This window comes from Chironomus tepperi, unplaced genomic scaffold (assembly GCF_022539635.2).
Source record: "Chironomus tepperi strain 1889 unplaced genomic scaffold, CSIRO-AGI_Ctep_v1 contig_58, whole genome shotgun sequence".
Taxonomy (NCBI): Eukaryota; Metazoa; Arthropoda; class Insecta; order Diptera; family Chironomidae; genus Chironomus; species Chironomus tepperi.
Genome location: NW_027226180.1, coordinates 516,440 through 537,601, shown reverse-complemented (window position 1 = coordinate 537,601; position 21,162 = coordinate 516,440). Strand labels below are relative to the sequence as shown.

Here is a 21,162-nt window from a genome sequence, read left to right as displayed (position 1 = left end):
TTAATTCTGTAGAAATGGGAACTGATTTCAGTATGCTGTTCTTTGACATACCAGCTGAGTTAAGCTAGGAGCTGATTTATTCGGTTGTGGTACAGTACGACACAGTGGTGCATCTGGTACAGCGCAATGGGATACTTGATATGGAAAATCAGTTGATGCAGGTTGACAATCTATTCAGCATCATTTAGATTGTTCATAACATGCACATCAGTGTGCCGCACAGGCTATCTACATACCTGATCAGGTCCAATTCAGTTCCAACTGAAAATATTAAAAAGTTTCAAATATTCCCGCCAAAATACTCTTTCTCTCTCTAATTTTTCAAAAAAGGATATCCGAAAATTGACGATCATTTGCTCAGTTTGCCTCCAATATTTTGGTAGTTAAGCAACAAGGAGGAATGTGCAAAGTATTCTCAAACAACAGCTGTTCATAAATATATTTTTGTGTAGTAAACAAAAAGGCATAAAAAATTTAAATTTTTATTTAATTCCATCCAAATGTGAAAGTTCAAGGCATAAGGAACCATGCGAATCTACTCAAAATTAGTCCTAATTGTAGTCTTAGTGCTGTTTATATACTTTTTAGTCTATTTTACCGACAATTTAAGTACCAAAAATGAAAATAAACAAAAAATGTCCGAAATGTCCATAAATATTGCAGTTGTGGTTTGTGGACCTGAACGTGTCGATGAGTCTCTAGTCATGATGAAATCAGCACTGCTGTTCAGCACCAAAAATACATCCATAAACTTCATCATCGTCACGGAACCAAAATTTCGTGAAATTTTCGAACAAAAAATGGAAAATTTTGTCGATTTTCCGAAATTTTCCTATGAAATTTTCCATCTTAAATTTCCCAACGACGACCAGGAGACGTGGCTGAAGCTGTTTAAGCCATGTGCATCACAACGACTGTTTTTGCCTTCCTTACTACCTCATCATGACTCGATACTTTATGTTGACTGTGATGTCATCTTTCTATCGTCACCGGACCTCGTCTATCAGCACTTTAAGTCATTTGATGAGTCACAGATGTCAGCGATGGCATCAGAAAGTGAAAATTTCAATACCGGATGGTACACAAGATTTGCAAGACATCCATTTTATCAGCCATTTGGTGTCAATTCCGGTGTTATGCTGATGAACCTGACAAGGATGAGAAATGTCAATTTTGAGGATAAAATTCAACCAATTTACCAAAAATATAGGAACAAGCTTGCATGGGGTGATCAGGACATCCTTAATATTTACTTTCATGAACATCCACATGAGATGCATTTGATGAAATGTGAATATAATTATAGACCTGATCATTGTATGTATACGTCACAATGTGATATCTCGAGTGGTGTTAAGGTCCTACATGGTAATCGCGGGTACTTCCATAAGGAGGGGAAGCAGAGGATATTTCGAGAATTTTACAAGGCAATTGAGGAGGTAAGGATTGACTTTTTTGTTGAATTAATAGGAATTAACTGGTGTGAAGGCACCTGAACCTCAATATTCATTAGTGTGAAGGCACCTGAACCTCAATATTCTCTATGGTGAAGGCACCTGAACCTCAATATTCACTAGTGTGAAGGCACCTGAATCTCAATATTCACTAGTGTGAAGGCACCTGAACCTCAATAATCACTAGTGTGAAGGCACCTGAATGTCAATACTCACTAGTGTGAAGGCAGCTGTACCTGAACATTCACTAGTGTGAAGGCACCTGTACTTGAATATTCACTAATGTGAAGGCACCTGTACCTGAATATTCACTAGTGTGAAGGCACCTGAACCTAAATATTCACTAATGTGAAGGCACCTAAATCTCAATATTCACTAATGTGAAGGCAGCTGTACCTGAACATTCACTAGTGTGAAGGCACCTGAACCTCAATAATCATTAGTGTGAAGGCACCTGAATGTCAACATTCACTAGTGTAAAGGCACCTGAACATCAATGATAACTAGTGTGAAGGCACCTGAACCTTAAAATCCTAAAATGTGAAGGCACCTGAACCAAAATCACTAATTCTCAATATTTTCTCATCTCATTCCAGTACAAGCCACCCGACAGTCCATGCAGTCACATTGTAAAGGCAATCGAGGAACAAGTCGTCGTGTCTGATACATCCAATTGTAATGAATTAATTGACGAATTTTTAATTAATCCAAAGAGTCATTTTTGTAAAAATGATATTGAAAATGAAAATGAAATTTTTCTACGTGAGGCTGAATAAGGAAGTAACTTTAAGGAATTGAATACCAAGAAATTGTTTAAGGCTCATTTTTATTAAGTATTAAGTAGCAACGAATAGTATTTTAGTGATTTAAGTTAGGATAGTTTTGTATTTTATTTTGGGATATTTATTTAATATTTTGGATTTTTGTGGGTACAGACAGAGTTGGTAGGACTGTTGGGTCTGGACGAGTTCGGATCATCTGGCAGAAACTATGGATTCCATTGAATCCATGGAATTTATGGAATTTATGGAATCCATGGATAAATGTATGAAAATCATGGAATATATGGATTTTTTGGTGAAATTAATGGAATTTTCAGGTGGAACCCATAAAGGAACCTTCAATATAGTCCGGAATACAATCAAAGCACGTCCACTTTGGAGTCCTGTCAACTCTGCTTCATAGAATAATGAGAAATTAAGCACTTTATTAAGCTTAAATTTAATTACTGAGGAACTTTTGAATTCAATATTGATAGACAATTGAGATTGTGAGATTGTCAATTGAGGCTTGAGCAACAAGAACCTAAACTACCTTCAATTCAGACCAATTTTTGACCAAAATGAGCTCAAAACACTCATCAAGAATCCATCCTAGATTACCAAAAAACAAAGCTCGAAGTCGACTTGATTCCATATTGAATCCAAGTCGGCTTTGCAAAATATTACCAATTTTGTGAACAAAAAAGCAAATTTTCTACATTTCAAGACAACATATTAATTAAAGACAATAAAAAACTCTTTTTTTTTAATAAAATTTTTATTCGAATAAACATCTTTTTTATGTCCATGTGGATTAGTTAATATCTTACAATACATTAAGGACTTGTAACCTGTGGCCACTTCTAATTGTAGTTAAATGAAGAATTAAAACATAGCTGGGTGTCGATAGATTTAATGAAGGTTGCATCGGAGTCTAGGAAAGTAATCCAAGCAGCATATGTCATGTTCCCTAGCAGACCAAAGATCGCGTTTTTAAGAACAAAGGAAGCTGAGAGTGAAGCTTGTGAGAATGCTCATCTAGTGGATGTAATGCTATCAAGATCATGCTCTTTTGTCTGTTAAGGTATGCTTTGCCGCTCAAATTATGCTTTCCCAAAAAACATCCGGAACCGTGAGAGGATCTGGACAGGTCTGTCCCGGAATTTCCCAGTCCCGGTCCCGGTAACGAGAAAGCATAGCTCAAATAAGGTAGGTTCACTTGATAATCATATTTTGTTAATTTGTTCATATTTTGCTGGAGTGTCTGATATAATTTAAGTTAGATTTAGAAGATATGAAGATTAGCAGAGCATGTAGAACTGAATTTATCGTCTTTCTTTGGTTGGAGCTGGAATGAAGGCTTCTGGATGAATATTTATAGTCTGATTCTAAAAGAGCTGTAAGTAAATTGATAGAAAATTATTAAAAATTTGGAATTGAGGCATAGTTTTCAGTTCAAGTCAACTAAAAGTCAAGGAAGGACTTCCCGGTCAGTGGAATAGGGAGGATTGAGGATGTTGGGGATATTTAGGAAGTACCAAACTCACTTTGTAAAATCCGATGACTTATCAATAACATGCTCAAATTCAGCAAAGCTCAACGATCCATCATCATCTAAATCAGCTTCTTCGAGTATATTTTGTATAAGTTGTTCCATATCGAGATCCGTAAATTGATTATTGAATCCAATCAGCCTTTGAATGACTTGCTTTAGGTCATTCTTACTTAACATATCGTCACCGTCAAAGTCGAAGATTCTAAAGGCCTAAAAATTGTAAAAAATTGAGTTAGGGATGGGAATTGAGGTTTTGGGGGATGTAGGCTGATGTGTTGGAACTAATGGCTGCTTATTGGTCTGTTTAAAGACCTTTGACCATCCAAGAGCCTCAAAACATTCCAAAAAGTCCCCAAAACATCCCAAAATGAGCAATACTCACATGTTCAGCTTTAACACTCTTTGGTGCCTGATCCGAGAACACCGACATCATGTCCAGATAGTCCTCAAATGTACAATCACCAGATCCGTCACCGGAGCTTGAAAACACTTGACAGATTCGATCAGCAAATGGATTACAGGACAGCTCAGATGTGCTCATCATTTTGTTCATCGACAGCTTTGCATTCTTATTGTGATTGACTTTTTCGGGTGAGATTGCTTTGAACTTCTCGTGCGCTCTGTGGGATATGGAGGGGGAATTTAACGAAAATTTTGGGGGGTTTGGGGGATTTTTGAGGGGTTTTTGAAATTTTTTGACGAATTTTTGCAAATTTTGATGATTTTTTGAAGATTTTTGTCAAAATTTTTAACTTTTTTGATGAATTTTAAGAAAATTTTGCAATTTTTCGACAAATTTTGACAAAAATTGGCAAATTTTAGCTTAAAATTTGAGAATTTTGTGATTTTTTTTGGAAATTTCTTGATTTTTTTGATGAATTTTGGCAAAATTTTGTCGTTTTTCGCTCAAAATTAGTCAAAAGTTCAAGATTTATGTGGTTTTCTGGAAGATTTTTGAAATTTTTCGAGGATTTTTAGAGAATTTTGTCAAATTTTGGCATTTTTTGGATGAATTTTGTAAAAATTTTGCAAATTTTACCTCAAAATTGACCAATTTCACCAATTTTTCTTATTAAATCCATCGAAATTAATCAAAATCCATCAAAAACCATCAAAACCCATCAAAATCCTCCGAAATTTCCAGAAAATCTCCCTCAACAGCCACAAAACCTTCACAATTTCCCAACAAACCATTGCAAAATCCCCTCAAAATTCACAATTTACGCAATAAATTCATTCAACTTACAGCAATATCTCCTTCCTAGTAAAATATGTCAGATCCTCATAGTCCCTAAGTTCCTCTTCCGTAAATTGACTAGGTGTGTTGCCCATTTGTCCAATTAATCTACTTAAAATACCCAAAATACTGATTTGTTGTGAACAAAAAAAAATCAATTTTTTTTCTTTATTTTCTTTTAAAGTTTCTGCCTGAATATGAAGCATATTAGTCATATTTTGCAAATGTCCATAGCGACATCTAGACGTGAAGTATGAAAAATATCAAAAAAATAACTGAAATTGCCTTAAAAATTCTAATTTTATTCATTAAATTAATATAAAAAATAACAAATTTGAACTTTTTGGTTGAACTTTTTTTACTCTTTTCAGTCAATTCCAATTTTTTTTTAATCATATTTTCTCATTTCCTGAACCATTCTGTCGTAGACCAATGATCGGACATTAATTGCCCACACAAAGTCCATATGATTGAATGATGCCTGTGGTACTTGATGGAATAATGTGACTTGTGAGCCCATAGCACGGTGAAGGGTGTTGACATCAGCTGGGGTTGCCATCCAGTCGTTTAAGCTGTGCAGAGGAATTGAGAGTAGAATGTTAGTATATTAAGAAATCTAAAGAGTCGCTCGGTCGCTCGGCCAGTCAGTCGCTCAGTAGCTCGATCTGTCAGTCGCTCGGTCACTCAGTCGAGCTCGGTCAGTAAGTCGCTCGACTAATTAGTCACGCTCTGCCACTCAATCACGCTCGATAACTCAATCACGCTCGGTTACTCAGTCGAGCTCAGACACTTAATCGAGTTCCGTCAATCGGTCGAGCTCGGTTACTCAGTCGAGCTCCGTCACTCAGTCGAGCTTGGTCACTCAGTCGAGCTTGATCACTCAGTCGAGCTTGATCACTCAGTCGATCTTGGTCACTCAGTCGAGCTTGGTCACTCAGTCACTCTCGGTCACTCAGTCATGCTCGATTATTCAGTCACGCTCGGCTACTCAGTCGAGCTCCATCACTCAATCGAGCTTGATCACTCAGTCGAGCTCGGTCACTCAGTCGAGCTTGGTCACTCAGTCGAGCTCCGTCACTCAGTCGAGCTCCGTCACTCAGTCGAGCTCCGTCACTCAGTCGAGCTTGGTCACTCAGTCGAGCTCGGTTACTCAGTCGAGCTTGGTCACTCAGTCGAGCTTGATCATTCAGTCACGCTCGACCACTCAGTCACGCTCGGCCACTCAGTCACGCTCGGTCGTAATTCGGTAAAATTCACTTACGCATAATAAAAAGCAACAGGTGCCGTATGTCCAGTGAATCTATACAATGGTGGTGTCAATTGTCCATAATGTAGCCAATTATTAGCACCATGATCATATTGTCTAAAGATTCCACTTCTCACAATTTGTGCATAATGCAGCATATTCTTAATACTAGCACCAGCAGGTGAATGTGCATTAATAACCGGCAACATTGTACGATTTGTCTCAACGGAATTCCATCCAGCAATCAAGAAGATCTGATTGGCACACATTTCCTGATATGGAGCACCATCCCGGCAGTCATTGTATGCAGCTTGCTTGTCCATCTCATCAGTTGGTGCAAAATAGTAAGTTCCCATCATTTGGAACATAAGATCAAATGTATAGGCATAAGTAGCAATCCATCGGACATAAGGTGTAAGGATATATGTCATGTATGCAGCTGGTGCTAATAGCTGAACACTCTTCAATTTTGATGCATATTGTGGCTTCTCACTGATCATAACAAAGTATACAGTCGTTCCCATGGAATGTCCAATGTAATGAAGGTTGCGCTGACCTGTCCGGGCCAATACAAAGTCAATCATTGTTGGTACATCAATTGTACCAATTTCATGCCATCCAAATTCCCAATAAGCTTGTGATTCATTGTGCAGGGAGGTGTGTGTATTTGAGTATCGATTACCGCGTGAATTTCCCATCCAAACGTCATATCTGTAAATGAAGGAATTGATAAGGAATTGTTGAAAATTTCGAGATAATTCGGGAATTATTTTGAGGTTATGTGAGGTTATGTGACTCCTGGTAGACTCAATGTCACCCTGCGGTAGACACAAGTCACCCTGTGGTAGACACAATGTCACCCTGTGGTAGACTCAAGTCACCCTGTGGTAGACTCAAGTCACCTTGTGGTAGACTCAAGTCGCCCTGTGGTAGACTCAAGTCACCCTTGTGGTAGACACAAGTCACCCTGTGGTTGACACAAGTCACCCTGAGGTAGACACAAGTCACCCTGAGGTAGACACAAGTCACCCTGTGGTAGACACAATGTCACCCTGTGGTAGACTCAAGTCACCCTGTGGTAGACTCAAGTCACCTTGTGGTAGACTCAAGTCACCCTGTGGTAGACTCAAGTCACCCTTGTGGTAGACACAAGTCACCCTGTGGTTGACACAAGTCACCCTGAGGTAGACACAAGTCACCCTGAGGTAGACACAAGTCACCCTGTGGTAGAGCCAAGTCACCCTTGAGCCAAACTCATGCCACCCTGTACCTAACCCCCTCCTACTCACCCTAAATCAGCCAACATATAAACCAAAGCATTATTTGGTCCCATGATAACATAATCAGCCGATGAACTCAATTGTCCGTGCATTAAGAATACAACGGGTTTGTTTAATGCTGGCGGTGACAAGGGTCCACCGGAGCATCTGTGAAGACCAAGACGATATCCATCTGATGTTGTTACAGTCAATGCTTCAGCTGTGTAACCGTATTTTCTGAGAAGTCCAATCTATAAATGGGAAAATTGAGGAATTAATATTGATTTTATGGGAATTTTGAGGTTATGTTGAGGTTAGGTTGGTAATTGGGTTTTTGAGAAAATTTGGAATTTTCTGCCATAATTTGCTGAATTTCAGCCAGAATTTGCTGAATTGTAGCCAGAATTTGCTGAATTTCAGCCAGAATTTGCTGAATTGTAGGTATGAAGGGTGGAGTGGGTGTGTCGGATCTAAGGGGTCATGCAGGGTGTCGATAAATAGAGACAGTCCCACACCATGTCCAGTCAACTGCCACTCATCCTCATGTTCAATTCAAAGCAATTTCACAAGCCACAATTGCCACCAAAGCAACCACAACTCACCGTATCAAGATTAGCATCCTCCCATATTGGATCAGCCGTCACATATCCCACAGCTATAACACAAAGTGCCAAAATATTCAACAAATTTTTCATTCAAAAAGTCTTTTTTTCTTATTCCTCTCTATTCAGCACAAAAAACACTCAGCTAGTGGTCGCACTCGACAAAATAGGTTGACTAGTTATAGCCGGCGATAAGACAATGACTTATCATGAAAAAATGTTTTTTTTTCAATTAGTTAAAAGACCATAAAAGAATGAAAAATTAATCTCAGAAAAAAAAGGTGCTTGATAAGATTAATTGTGTTAAAAATAATAATTCATGTGATTTACAGGTGGCAGATTAATCGTACTCAGACGCAATTCGAGAGGCTTGTTACTGTTGGTGGTTAATGGATTGGGGATTAAGAGTTTGTATTTGATGTTAATGACCTGCATGATGTTGGTGAGGGAGACGGAGTTGCTATTGGTATTGGTAATTATGTCATAGGTTAGCTAGGGTAAAGGAAGTCAAACATTACCCCAGGGCGCCATGAATTTGAATAAAAACACATAAAGAAGACGAGAGGGTGTGGCCAGGGACATATCCAGGTGAAATGGTAGGCTTAGCTGGTTAACATGGGAGACACAAGTTGAGTATTACACCTAGGCACCTCAAATTAGGACGAAAACACAAAAATAGAGGAATGGGGAGAGTTGGTGGGTTGAGGGGTTGGAGACGAGAGACCAGGGACATATCCAAGGGGAGTCGGAGGTCTTGCTGCTTAAAATGTATGAAGAAAGTATGAACATTACCACAAATTCTACAAAATCACAAAAATAGAGGGGTAGGACTAGGTTTACATCTTAAAACGTTAAGTGGGAGCCATGGGCAAATCCAGAAATAGAGAAGGTGTGATTTAGTTCCTCGACATGGACTAAATTCCCCCCGTCTCACTTGCCTCGGTGGGGGCGATTTCGAATTGACATTTGAGAGCTTTGCTATGTCATTGTATGATGGTTAAGACACTCCAGGGGCACTCTCAGTGGGAAAAGGACGATATTGGGCTTCAACATCATCCTCTTATTGCCAAAAGAGGGGGAGAGTGAGTAGCATGGGGTAAATAAGTAAACCATAAACACATAATATCAATAAATTTCAATTTTATTTACAGAATTAAGTACAAATCAGCACCAAATGTCCCCAAAAAAAATCTCAATATTTTCCCTCAAAAATGACAGTACTTCCACCTCTAAATGGATCATAACTAGCCTTAACATCACCATTTTCTACTGAAATTCCAACAACATTTGCAAGTCGTTGTACGGCTCTAACTCTATGTCCAATCGTTTGATTAAGTGACTTAACAATCTCAGTGTCCATATGTGCTGAATAAACAAGTTCCATTGGGGTTAGCTGATGATGAATTCTTGGTGCAGCCATGGCATCCACAAGGGTTTCGTTGAAGAAAAGGTTGCGGTATAAGGTATAGAATGTGCTGGTTATGATACGTCGTCCTCCTGCAGCTCCGATGAGTAGTCTGAAAAATTGTAATTTTAGGTTAGAATTGGGTTGGAATTTTTGAGGTTATGTGAGTGATTTTTGAGGTTATGTAAGTCATTTTGACTTCTTTGAGGCTAATAACCTCAAAATATTGAGGACAGTTGAGGTTATGAGAGGTAATTTGAGGTTATGTCAGATAATTTTGAGGTTATGCGGGGAAATTTTAAGGTTTTGTGATTTAATCTGAAATTTTTGAGGCTATAACCTACAAATTTTGAGGACAGTTAAGGTTATGCGCCATAATTTGAGGTTATGTAACAAAATTTTGAGGTTAAGTAACAAAATTTTGAGGTTATGTCCCTAAATTTTGAGGTTATACTCATAAATCATGATATTATGTCTCCCAACCTACCTAACATCACCATTCTTATCAACCACAATGGTCGGTGTCATCGATGATATCGGGTTATTTCCAGGAATTGCAAAATTATTCGGTGATGGCCAAACTCCATCAGCATTAGGTCCACCAGGTGTCGAATAGTCATCCATCTCATCATTTGGTATAATTCCAGTCAATTGTGATCTAAACATTGCTCCAAAAATGTCATTAACTGTATTAGTGACTGCAATGGCATCACCATTCGGTGCCAAAATTGAAAATGTGCAGTTCCGCGGTCATCAACATCTGAATGTTTTGCGCCATAATATTTAACATCTGTTGAGGTTTTCGTGTCATTAATGAGATGCCTCAATGTATCCGCGTACGACTTATCAACCATGCTTCTGACAATTCCCAGCACTTCCTCATTCGCTTCCGCTCCAATTCTGGTCCGATGTGCAAATGCAATCTTCATTGCCTCAATTATTCGCTGATATCCAACTAAATTTGGTTCCAATTTATCATTACGTAGGAGATTCAACATGAGAATAATCATAGAACCACTGCTGGGTAATGGACTTGTGTAGACGGTGCTGTTGTTGATTACGGTTGTGCTGACAGGGTCGGACCACTCGACTCTGGAAAGGGAAAGATGGGAGAAAATTTTGAGGATTTTTCAATGTGTCATGGTCACATGGTGTTATGGTGTCATTGTATCATTGTGTCAATGTGTCATGGTGAAAATGTGTCAATGTGTCACGGTGTCAATTGTCATGGTGTCAATGTGTCATGGTGTCAATGTGTCATGGTGTCAATGTGTCATGGTATTATGGTGTCATGGTGTCATGGTCATACCAACCTATAATCCCTCAAATCCTTCTCAATCATAATTCCGCCATATTTCTGCACATCAGCTACAAAATTCTTTCCAATCTGTCCACCGCCATACATGGCATCAATTCCTTCATTTGCTATAATTTCAAGTGTCTCAGCCAGCTTTGGACGCTTCATTTTGTCATTCAATCTCCAAGTTCGGTTTGTAGCTGGATTCATGAAAATTTCCCTCAAACTTGGTTCCGCGAGCAGCTCATCTTCATAGTCAATAAGCATTTCCTCAAGGAATGGACCGACCGTATGTCCATTTTTACACATGTCAATGACTGGTTCCAGCAAGTCCTTCCATTTCATTGAACCGTACTTTTGATGAAGTTCCCAAATTCCTTTAAGATCACCAGGAACAGCGACTGCCTTACCGCCGTGTGTTGATTCCTTTGGATTGGCAACAAACATGTCAGCTGTTGAGTTCCTTGGTGCTCGTTCGCGTGCATTGATGGTTCTGATGATTCCTTGACTTTTTAGGTAAATTACGGCTATAAAGCCACCGCCGACACCTTAAAGGAATTGAGGAAATGTAAAAAATTGCGGAAAATTGGACATAAATGCTCTACAAACCACAAGATTGCGGACTTGATATTCCTTCACACAATATCGTCGTCACTGCCGCATCCGCAACATTACCACCTTTTTCAAATATTTTCTTTCCCATTTCTGCGCATTCAACGCCATTGCTTGCAATTGCACCAATCCCCGTCTTGTCGTCATCACTGCCTGAATATACAGAATAAAGCACACCCCCAACTATGGCTGCAACAGCAATAAGTACAGCAAAAAGTATTATAAAATATTTAAAAAATCGATGATTAAAATTCATGATGAAAAATGTTTGAGGATCAATAAGTGACTGAATATGGTGGATTAAGCGTGGATTAAAAATACTTTAAGTGCCACAATTATACAATAATCAGGTGTAATTTATGACTTGATAATTGAATTATATACTTGAGATAAATTGTTGATTGGGCAATTAGGACGTCATTTAGTGAGATTAATTAATTGGTGAATTTACCTTCTGATCTGATGTCAATAAAGACCGTTGTGTCCATCGATGGCCGTTGTCCCCATCGATGGCCATTGTCCCTATCAGCGGTCATTGTCCCTATTTCCGGTTATTGTCAGTATTTGCAGCCATTGTCCCTATTTGCAGTCATTGTCCCTATTTGCAGTCATTGTCCCTATTTGCAGCCATTGTTCCAATTTGCAGCCATTGTCCCTATTTGCAGCCATTGTTCCTATCTGCAGGCATTGTCCCAATTTGCAGTCATTGTCCCTATTAGGGGTCATTGTCCCTATTTGCAGTCATTGTCCCTATTTGCAGCCATTGTCCCCATTGTCAGCCGTTGTCCCCGTTTTCTAACCCATTTCCAGCCTTAAATGGACTCTGACTTTAGACTTCATTTGCCCAGACTCCATTGGAATCCCAGACTCCAAAATGGACCCCTTCCCAACTCTTGGATGGACTTCCTGGTTATGTCATTGGGTTTATGAATTAGTCAAGTCGACTTAATTGTTGATTTTTAACAAAATTTTTGGATAATTTTAAATTTTTTTCCAAATTTTTATGTATTTTATTCAAAATCACATCCAATTTACCAAATTTGTCCCATCCACATCCACACATCAAGTTCTTGAGCATCATTCAAATTCCCATAACACAACCCCATTCATCCATCCACTATTACGTCATAAAGCCAACGAACTCTTATCAATATTTCATAAAAAAATGTAAAAACTAGAATTTCAAAACTTTTTCCACAGAAACACATATTCAAAAAAAAAATTGTGTGTGTTTAATTCATGTGGTAATGAGGTAGGTCTGTCTGTCTTGTGGATGTTCTCAATAATTAATATGAAAAAAAAATTGATTTTGTAATTTTTTTTGAATGTGGTTTTAAAGTGTAATTGGCCAGTAATTGGTATGTTGATATATATATCAATTGGAAGTGTCTTTTGGGGGGTACTTAGAGGGATGGGAGGATCTAAGGGGGTAGTTGGGGGTTGGGTGACCTTCAAATAATAATTTAGAGAGGTTTTAGGGGCAAAAATAAGTTTTTCATGCATAAAATTGCAGAAAAATGCTTTTTTTGTCAAAAAAAGCTCTGACTACCCTCCTGCTTAGAGGCCTCAAGTAACTCTGTCAATTCGAATGAACAGTACGAAATAATGTCTTGTCAATAGCTAGACTTTTGGTCGACAAATGTCATTTTCTCTAGAAATTTTCCGAATTATTGTGGTTGAATTCATCTGATTTTGAAGGAGCTTGAAGTTGGTCCTACATTTCTTCTAGCATATCCTCCATACATCCTTCCATAGGTTTTACCTAAAACTATGGAACTAAGCCAATTCCATATGCCCAATTCCCATACCCAATGTGCATCACTATCTTATACATTGATCAGATATGCATGAAGTATCAGATTCGCTAAAAATAGTTGAAATTTCTCGACAAAAATAATCCAAAAAAAATATGAAATTATTTAATTACTTTAAATTGACCATAACATACCCAATATATAACAAAATAATCAGATTGTTTTCATATCTCTCAATTGATTTTGCAATAATAAAAAATTTCAAAATTGAATAGGTCAAAAACCGCAAAAAAATTATTAAATAATTGATCGTCTAGGGATGAGTGGAAGTGATGTCAATGTGGCAATTTTGGAATAAAATTGATACCAAAATTTGGATTTTGTTACCAAATTGTGGTCACTTGAACCCCCTAACCTGAGGGCTACGTAATTTTTGAATATTCCCTTTGAATATTTTTTGAAAAAATATTAAAAAATTCAATTTTTTTTTCCTGAAATTTTAAAAAAATAAAATTAAAATTTTAGTCAAATTTCAACAATTTCAAATAAAAAACCAAAAAAAAATAAAAAATTCCAAAAATTCTCCAAATATCCCTCTCATTAACCCCAGGTGACCCACGACGAAAATAAAAACTTTCCATTCCACATTCCACTCCGCAATTTGACTTTGAAAAATTTGTGCCAAGTAAAAATTTTCTTCATTTTTTTCTCGTTCTATGCTCGTTAAAAATAGATCGACTCAACTCCTTCGTTTTAAAAATATAAGCGTTCGGCTTAAAGGTCGGGATATCCCATATGATGAGAAAAAAATAACAAAAAAATTTTGTGTGAGAAAATTATTTTAATTTCAGGATTGAGAGGCTTGAAAATGTTTAGGTATGATGGGGCTAGTTTTGGGGGTGATGGGACTAGTTTTGAGGTGAATTAATGGATTTTTATTGAAAATAATTCAATTGAATTTTTTTTACTTTTATATAATACGCATACACATTCAAATAATACGCATAAAAGTTCAAATATGTCAATACAGTATGCAAATCTTTTCAGATAATACGCGAGTGTGTCTAGATAGTACGCATTTAATTTCAGATAACACGCAAAATGTTTTTCAGATAACACTTAAATTTATTCAGATAATACTTAACTGCATTCAGATAATGCGCAAATCGAACAATTTATTTTGTGTTTATTGTCAGATAGTACGAAATTATCACCAGATTGTGCGCATATATTAAAACCATAGAAATTTTGCAAATGACAGTAAAGTTGAGCGCTTACAAACAAGTCAGTTAATCCCCCCAAAGCAACAAATCAAGTCCAAAACCAGCATATCAAGACCTTGTGACATAATTTACTCACACACCCCACTAAGTTGACTATAAATATAAACAACAAAAAGACGTTTCTCACTAGAAATTGAATTTAGTTCGCTTTTATCATATGACGAATTGAGACTTGAGCGTTGTGCAGGCACTGAGAAAAAAAAATAAAAAAAATGAACTTACCGGATTCTCTGAGTAAATTATTTGCGTAAGTGCAGCCTGCACATTTATAAACTATTTTCATCTAATTCAGTCTTATTGCAGCTACATCGATAACAATAAGGTCAACTTCATCGAGACCCTAATTGAAGCTGTGGCCATAAAGTCAGTAAGTGCATGGCCCCACACCCGCACCGAATGTCAACGAATGATTGACTGGGCACAACATAAAATGGAAGTGCTGAACATATCCTGTAAACAAGTTGACATCGGAAGTCAGGATTTACCTGATGGAACTAAGATCAAATTGCCAAATATTTTGACCGGAACACTCGGAAATGTGAGTTAAAATTTTTGCATATTCATACGGATTAATCGGAAAGGTTTTATTGACCTGCCTCAATATGACTGAGATTGAGTTCATGCTTTATATTTTTTTATTTATTGTCAGTTTGCGGTATGTGAATGACTCAGTATTTTGTATTGTACAAGGAAATATGAAGTTTAAGTTTTGTTAAGCATGCAAATATTGTGTATCAAGTGCAATGAACGTGTCTAGTGTGAAGGCACCTGAATCTAGTGACTCTAGTGTGAAGTCACCTGAATCTAGTGACTCTAGAGTGAAGGCACCTGAATCTAGTGACTCTAGTGTGAAGGCACCTGAATCTAGTGACTCTAGTGTAAAGGCACCTGAATCTAGTGACTCTAGTGTGAAGGCACCTGAATCTAGTGACTCTAGAGTGAAGGCACCTGAATCTAGTGACTCTAGAGTGAAGGCACCTGAATCTAGTGACTCTAGTGTGAAGGCACCTGAAAATATGATTTAATGTGAAGGCACCTGAACTCAGAAATCAAAATTCAGTTCCCATGCCTGATGTACAGCCCCACAACTTTCTTTACACAACCAGATAATCACTTCCAATTGACCAGTTTATTTTCTAGTATAAAAGATTATAAAATGTCATAATAAATCATATGCGGAAGTGATTATCAATCTTTCATCCATAAAGTGTCCATAACTGTCGGTTTCATACCTGAATATCATTAATAACTCTATCAACTGCAGAAACAATGAAAATAATTGAACATCTTATCAGAAATTTAGCTTTTATCACCCAAAAAAACCGCAAGCACATTGCATAGACATCCAATACAGTACAGACCATATTAAATTACGTCATTTGTATTTTTCCATTATCATTACGGCGAGTGTGGCAATTAATAAAGTTTAACAACATGTGCTGCTTATTCAGCTGGTTGTTTTTGGGTTTTTGGAGATGGAACATGTGCTGTATTGATGAATTTTAGGGAATTTTTGGGAAAAGTTGAGGATGCAGCACTCAAAGGCACTAAGAAACTGAATTGCATGGACTTAGTCGCTTTTTACATGAAACTACCACAATCTCCATCAGAATCCCCCTCAATACTCTCAATTAAGTCACAATTTCCATCATTTAATTAAATTAATTCCATTTCCTTCCCCTTTAGGATCCAGCAAAGAAGACAGTCCTAGTCTATGGTCATCTTGATGTACAACCAGCAGCCGTTGAAGACGGATGGGATACAGATCCATTTGTACTAACACCAAAAGATGGAAAATTGTATGGGAGAGGATCATCAGATGACAAAGGTAAGAAATGGCTGTAGTGTGAAGGTGCCTGAACTTAATAAGACTAGTGTGAAGGCAGCTGAATGTCAAAAATTCTAGTGTGAAGGCACCTGAACTTAAAAAACTGTAGTGTGAAGGCAGCTGGACATCAAATATTCTAGTGTGAAGACACCTGAAATGAAAAAAATTTAATGTGAAGTCAACTGAACTTTAGAACTGTAGTGTGAAGGCACCTGAAACTTGAAATTCAACTGTCAAGGAACATGTAGCTTTAGATCTAATTTGAAGGCACCTGAACATCAAAAATTCATATGTGAAGGCACATTGACTTGAAAATTCAAATGTAAAGGCACCTGAACTGGAAAATTCCTCTGTAAAGGCATCTGAAGCTTAGAATTCTGAATGTCAAGCCACCTGCCTAATGTGAAGGCACCTGAACATCATTAAACATTCTAATCCTTCTCAATCTCATTTTAGGTCCCATCCTATGCTGGTTAAATGCAATCGAAGCCTATCAACGTCAAAACCTTACAATTCCAGTCAACATAAAGTTTGTCTTTGAAGGTATGGAAGAGAGTGGAAGTATTGGACTCCACAAGTGCCTAATGTCAATGAGACGGTGGTTTGATGATGTAGATTATGCCTGCATAACTGACAGCCGTTGGCTTGGGAACTATCCGTGTGTTACGTACGGCTTGCGTGGACTTGCTCACTTTAACCTGGACATAGAATGTGCCAAAATGGATATGCATTCAGGTGTTTATGGTGGAACTGTATATGAAGCTATGACTGACTTATTTAACTTAATGAGCCAACTTGTGGATGTAAATGGAAAAATTCTTGTGCCTGGTGTGTATGATGATGTTGAGCCTGTCAAGCCTGATGAGGACAAAATTTATGAGAAAATTGTATTTGATGTCAATGACTATAAGAAGTCTATTGGCGCACCCGGAAGGCTACTTTATGAAAATAAGAAGGACTTGCTGCAACATCGTTGGAGATTCCCGGCGCTGTCCATCCACGGCATTAGCGGCGCACACTGTAAGCCTGGACAAAAGACTGTAATACCTGGAAAAGTCACCGGCAAGTTCAGCATCCGTCTGGTACCAAATCAAGATCCAAATAAGATTGAGGCACTTGTCGTTGACTATTTGACGAAAAAATTCAAGGAATCAGGCTCACCAAATGTCATGAAATGTCAAATGTCACATGGCGTTCGGGCATTTACCGAGAATCCAAACAATCACAACTTCCAAGCAGCCATACGAGCGACTGAACATGTTTATGGTGTGGAACCGAATCTCATAAGGGAAGGAAGTACAATTCCTGTGACATTGACTTTCCAGGAAGTGACAGGCAAGAATGTCTTGTTGCTGCCAATTGGATGTGGTGATGATGGTGCTCATTCACAAAATGAAAAGATTAATGAGAGGAATTTTATTGAAGGATCTAAAGTACTTGGTGCTTATTTGTATGAATTGTCGAAGATATTGTGATTAATGAAGACTGGCTTTAATGTGATTAATGGGGGGTTTAGTTGATGTCTTATTAAGGATGAATTGTTGAGATTGAGACTGAGACTGAGATTGAGACTACATGGATCTAATAAAGACTGCATAAGTCATGTCAAGACTATGCTTTCTCGCTAACGGGATCAGGATTTCGAGAATGCATAGTCAAGACTAAATGAGTCTTGTCAGGTCTAAATGGGTCTTGTTCTCAGTCTCAAGAACCCTCTTATGATTAAATTGTAAAATGTATGGAAATTAATGTTATAAATTCTATTTAAATAAATTATTTTGTAATGCATTAAAATGATGATTTTTGTTACTAATGCGTGTAAGTATTACAATAGATCCATTAAGATTAACAGACTCTATTGTGTCTGTTGGCTACTGTATTCTTAGAAGAACTGCATAAGCTCTTTAGAACAGGATCTATAAGTTGAATTTATTGATGAGAAAACAGCACAAGAAAGCCTTAAGAACGCATGAAAAGAAGCATGAAGCTGTTAATAGCGATAATATTTTATTGCATTTGATAATTGCCAGACGATAGCAAGCGATTGAGCCAGGAGACATCTATGGCAGCTCATGGACTGCAATTGATCTGAACAACCCGTTAAGCAGCCAACAATTAAAGACCAATCTTTAGCTGCACCAAAATCGAAATCAACGGCGTATCAAAGTGGGCGGATGGCAGACATCAAAAGACATAAGTCCTATCCATTACTTTTTGAAGGTTTGTATATCAGTACATTAATCTGTACCGGTCTCTAAGATGCTAATCAGTCAATAAATCTCCTGAGTGAAGCACAATGAGTTCACTAGGGAGTCGTTATATTACTGTATATACAGTAAGATCCGATGTTGCTATTATCTTTATTATGCGTAGTTGGAATCACTGGTATCCTCATAAAATTGAACATTCTCAATTATAGACAATAGCATGCTCATTTAATAGAGTATGTTCATTGTCTGTACGATACTAAGCCGCTTGGGTCTCAAAATTACTTACTTATCATAACACACCTCTAATTTTTTATCTACATTCTATATCTAAATCTGTTAATGACAAAAACAAACATTCGTTAATTTTTATGTTGCGTATGGAATGTCGCAGCTCTTTTTGCTATCTCTCAGTAGTTCCTCTTATCAGCTTAAAAACAAGTTTTTATCATTAAACAGCTATATCGCACCACCCTTTTGATCCGACACACGTAGTAAGGTACAAAATTGCAATTGACAACAAAAGGAACCAACAAAAAAACAGCTTAAAGATAAGGAATAAAAAATGCATTTTTTTATTGTACAGCACTTGATGATATATAAAACAAAGGAAATGTCAAGTCACACTTTAAACCTCCTTTAAAGTCTTTCTGATAATCTCAAGAGATTCATGAATTTGCGTCTCGGTGATAATAAGCGGTGGCGCAAGTCTCAATATGTTATCATGTGTTGGCTTAGACAATAATCCATTTTCCTTTAATTTAAGGCACAAGTCAAATGCATCGACACGATTGTTGTTGATTTCGATGGCATTGAGAAGTCCTTTACCGCGATTGGATATGACAATGTCTTTGTCAAGGTCACTGAGTCCTGCACGGAGGATTTTACCCATTTTTTCAGCATTTTCAGCAAGTTTTTCCTCCTCGAGGACAGTCAGTGCTGCAATGGCTACTTTAGCTGCTAATGGATTTCCACCGTATGTTGATCCATGGGTTCCAGGCTCAATTACATCCATAATATGACGATCAGCAAGTACTGCCGATATTGGATAGACTCCACCACTTAGTGCCTTTCCAAGGACAACAACATCAGGTCTGACATTCTCATGATCAACACAAAGTCTTCGTCCAGTTCGGCCAAGTCCAGTCTGAATCTCATCAGCGATGTACAGCACATTGTATTTCGTACACAATTCACGAACCTTCTTCAAATATCCATCACTAGGAACCACAACACCTGCCTCACCCTGAATTGGCTCAGCCATAAAAGCACAAACATTTGGATCCTTCAGTTCAGCTTCAAGTCTTTCAATATTATCATATGGAATGTTAACAAATCCAGGCACAAATGGTCCATAATTATCATATGCTGTTGGATCTGTTGAGGCTGAAACAGCTGCAATTGAACGTCCCCAAAAGTTATTCTCACAAAAGATGATTTTGGCTTGATTTGATGGAATTTTCTTGACTTTATAGCCCCATTTGCGGGCAAGTTTGATTGATGATTCGGCAGCTTCGACACCGGTGTTCATTGGGAGCATTGCTTCCTGTGGGAAATGGATGTTGAGTTAGTATTTGGGGTGGTGGAGGGTATGAGGGATTTTTGGGGGTTACGTAAAGCTTGTGGAGGTCCTGACAAGGGGGTAGGGTTGGAGCTACTGAGTCCCACATTTAGGACATGATTCATGACAGGCAGTAAGTCAAGCCACGTAATTCCCGAACAATCCCCACCCAATACTTACATATCCAAACAATTTAGTCAAAAATTCAGCATATTCAACCAGTAAGTCACTATGAAATGCCCGCGACGTATGATGCAGTACCGTGACTTGCTTAATCAAAGCATCAACAATTTTTGGATGACAATGACCTTGATTTACACTTGAATATCCACTCAAATAATCAAAATATTTCTTTCCGTCCACATCATACAAATAAACGCCTTCGCCCTTACACAAAACAGCTGGCAGTGCTGAATAATTATTGCATGTGACGAGCCTCTCGCGTTTAATAATTTCACGGGATTTTGGTGGCAGTGAGTCAATGTTGTAGTGACCGAGAATGTTTGGTGTTGTGGATATGCCACGACTTTGAAGTTTGAGGAGATGCGATAGAACTTTAGCTTGGGACATGATTGAAATTTTGAGTTATTTTGTTGGAAACGCCGTGAAAATAAAATTTCTATTTTTAGACACACAAAAACACGTTTAAAAATGTCTCGGAATCGAGTCTTGTTTCAGTCAACTGAAGTAAGTAACGTAAGAATCAATACTGAGCAGCACAAAATGTGAATTTGCGAGAGAACTTCTTTGTGTTCCTTCTTTGACTTAATTTTCTGTGAGAGAGCATTTTTGAGTAATTTCCAGGAAATGAGAGAATTTTATCAAGTTTTGTAGTTTTTTTGCAGTCGCTCTCAGATTGGATATGAATTTGAGATTTGGGAATCTCTCATTTAAGTATAGTACCTTGATATGATTTGATATAGTCAATTGAATAATTTTTGGCTTTTTTAGAGTAATTGAAATTAATGAAGTAGGAAGTAGATTTAGATTTTTCTTGGAACTAGTATAAACTCCAGAGGAGATGCCTTTATGTACTTTTGGAATTCGAATAACAGTTCTGGAGGCCAAGCTCAAGACTCTCATTCTCGGTCTCAATATTCA

The 21,162-nt window shown here is 37.7% G+C and overlaps 5 protein-coding genes and 1 pseudogene across 7 annotated transcripts; 2 read left to right on the top strand and 4 right to left on the bottom strand.

Annotated features, from left to right (window-relative positions):
* Positions 1–393: 393 nt before the first annotated feature.
* On the top strand, positions 394–2,990 carry shams (glucoside xylosyltransferase 1 shams). 3 transcript variants are annotated; one of them, XR_011545392.1, is made up of 3 exons: positions 394–1,439; positions 2,051–2,499; positions 2,554–2,990. XR_011545392.1 is itself a non-coding variant. In XM_070652609.1 (2 exons), the coding sequence occupies exons 1-2, from the start codon at positions 528–530 to the stop codon at positions 2,228–2,230; spliced, it is 1,092 nt and encodes a 363-aa protein (XP_070508710.1). In that variant the 5' UTR covers positions 394–527; the 3' UTR covers positions 2,231–2,990. The 3 variants fall into 3 exon arrangements, 2 of the variants coding, with proteins under 2 accessions (XP_070508710.1, XP_070508711.1); XM_070652609.1 differs by having other exon boundaries at positions 2,051–2,990; XM_070652610.1 differs by lacking the exons at positions 2,051–2,499; positions 2,554–2,990 and adding an exon at positions 1,514–2,044.
* LOC139100030 (calcium and integrin-binding protein 1-like) lies at positions 2,973–5,222 on the bottom strand. Its single transcript, XM_070652611.1, has 4 exons — positions 5,017–5,222; positions 4,153–4,390; positions 3,763–3,980; positions 2,973–3,612 (listed from the first exon to the last, which is right to left on the bottom strand). Exons 1-4 carry the CDS (start codon positions 5,220–5,222, stop codon positions 3,591–3,593), a joined length of 684 nt encoding a protein of 227 aa, XP_070508712.1. The 3' UTR covers positions 2,973–3,590.
* A 66-nt stretch (positions 5,223–5,288) lies between these two features.
* LOC139100027 (lipase 3-like) lies at positions 5,289–8,281 on the bottom strand. Its single transcript, XM_070652608.1, has 4 exons — positions 8,115–8,281; positions 7,543–7,763; positions 6,269–6,964; positions 5,289–5,579 (listed from the first exon to the last, which is right to left on the bottom strand). The coding sequence occupies exons 1-4, from the start codon at positions 8,205–8,207 to the stop codon at positions 5,396–5,398; spliced, it is 1,194 nt and encodes a 397-aa protein (XP_070508709.1). The 5' UTR covers positions 8,208–8,281; the 3' UTR covers positions 5,289–5,395.
* Positions 8,282–9,234: 953 nt separating this feature from the next.
* On the bottom strand, positions 9,235–13,914 carry LOC139100196 (scoloptoxin SSD14-like; annotated as a pseudogene).
* Positions 13,915–14,200: 286 nt separating this feature from the next.
* LOC139100197 (cytosolic non-specific dipeptidase-like) lies at positions 14,201–18,056 on the top strand. The gene is made up of 4 exons (XM_070652802.1): positions 14,201–14,712; positions 14,769–15,003; positions 16,152–16,293; positions 16,750–18,056. The coding sequence occupies exons 1-4, from the start codon at positions 14,678–14,680 to the stop codon at positions 17,766–17,768; spliced, it is 1,431 nt and encodes a 476-aa protein (XP_070508903.1). The 5' UTR covers positions 14,201–14,677; the 3' UTR covers positions 17,769–18,056.
* Positions 18,057–19,052: 996 nt separating this feature from the next.
* Oat (Ornithine aminotransferase precursor) lies at positions 19,053–20,834 on the bottom strand. The gene is made up of 2 exons (XM_070652599.1): positions 20,242–20,834; positions 19,053–20,046 (listed from the first exon to the last, which is right to left on the bottom strand). The coding sequence occupies exons 1-2, from the start codon at positions 20,629–20,631 to the stop codon at positions 19,129–19,131; spliced, it is 1,308 nt and encodes a 435-aa protein (XP_070508700.1). The 5' UTR covers positions 20,632–20,834; the 3' UTR covers positions 19,053–19,128.
* Positions 20,835–21,162: the final 328 nt, after the last annotated feature.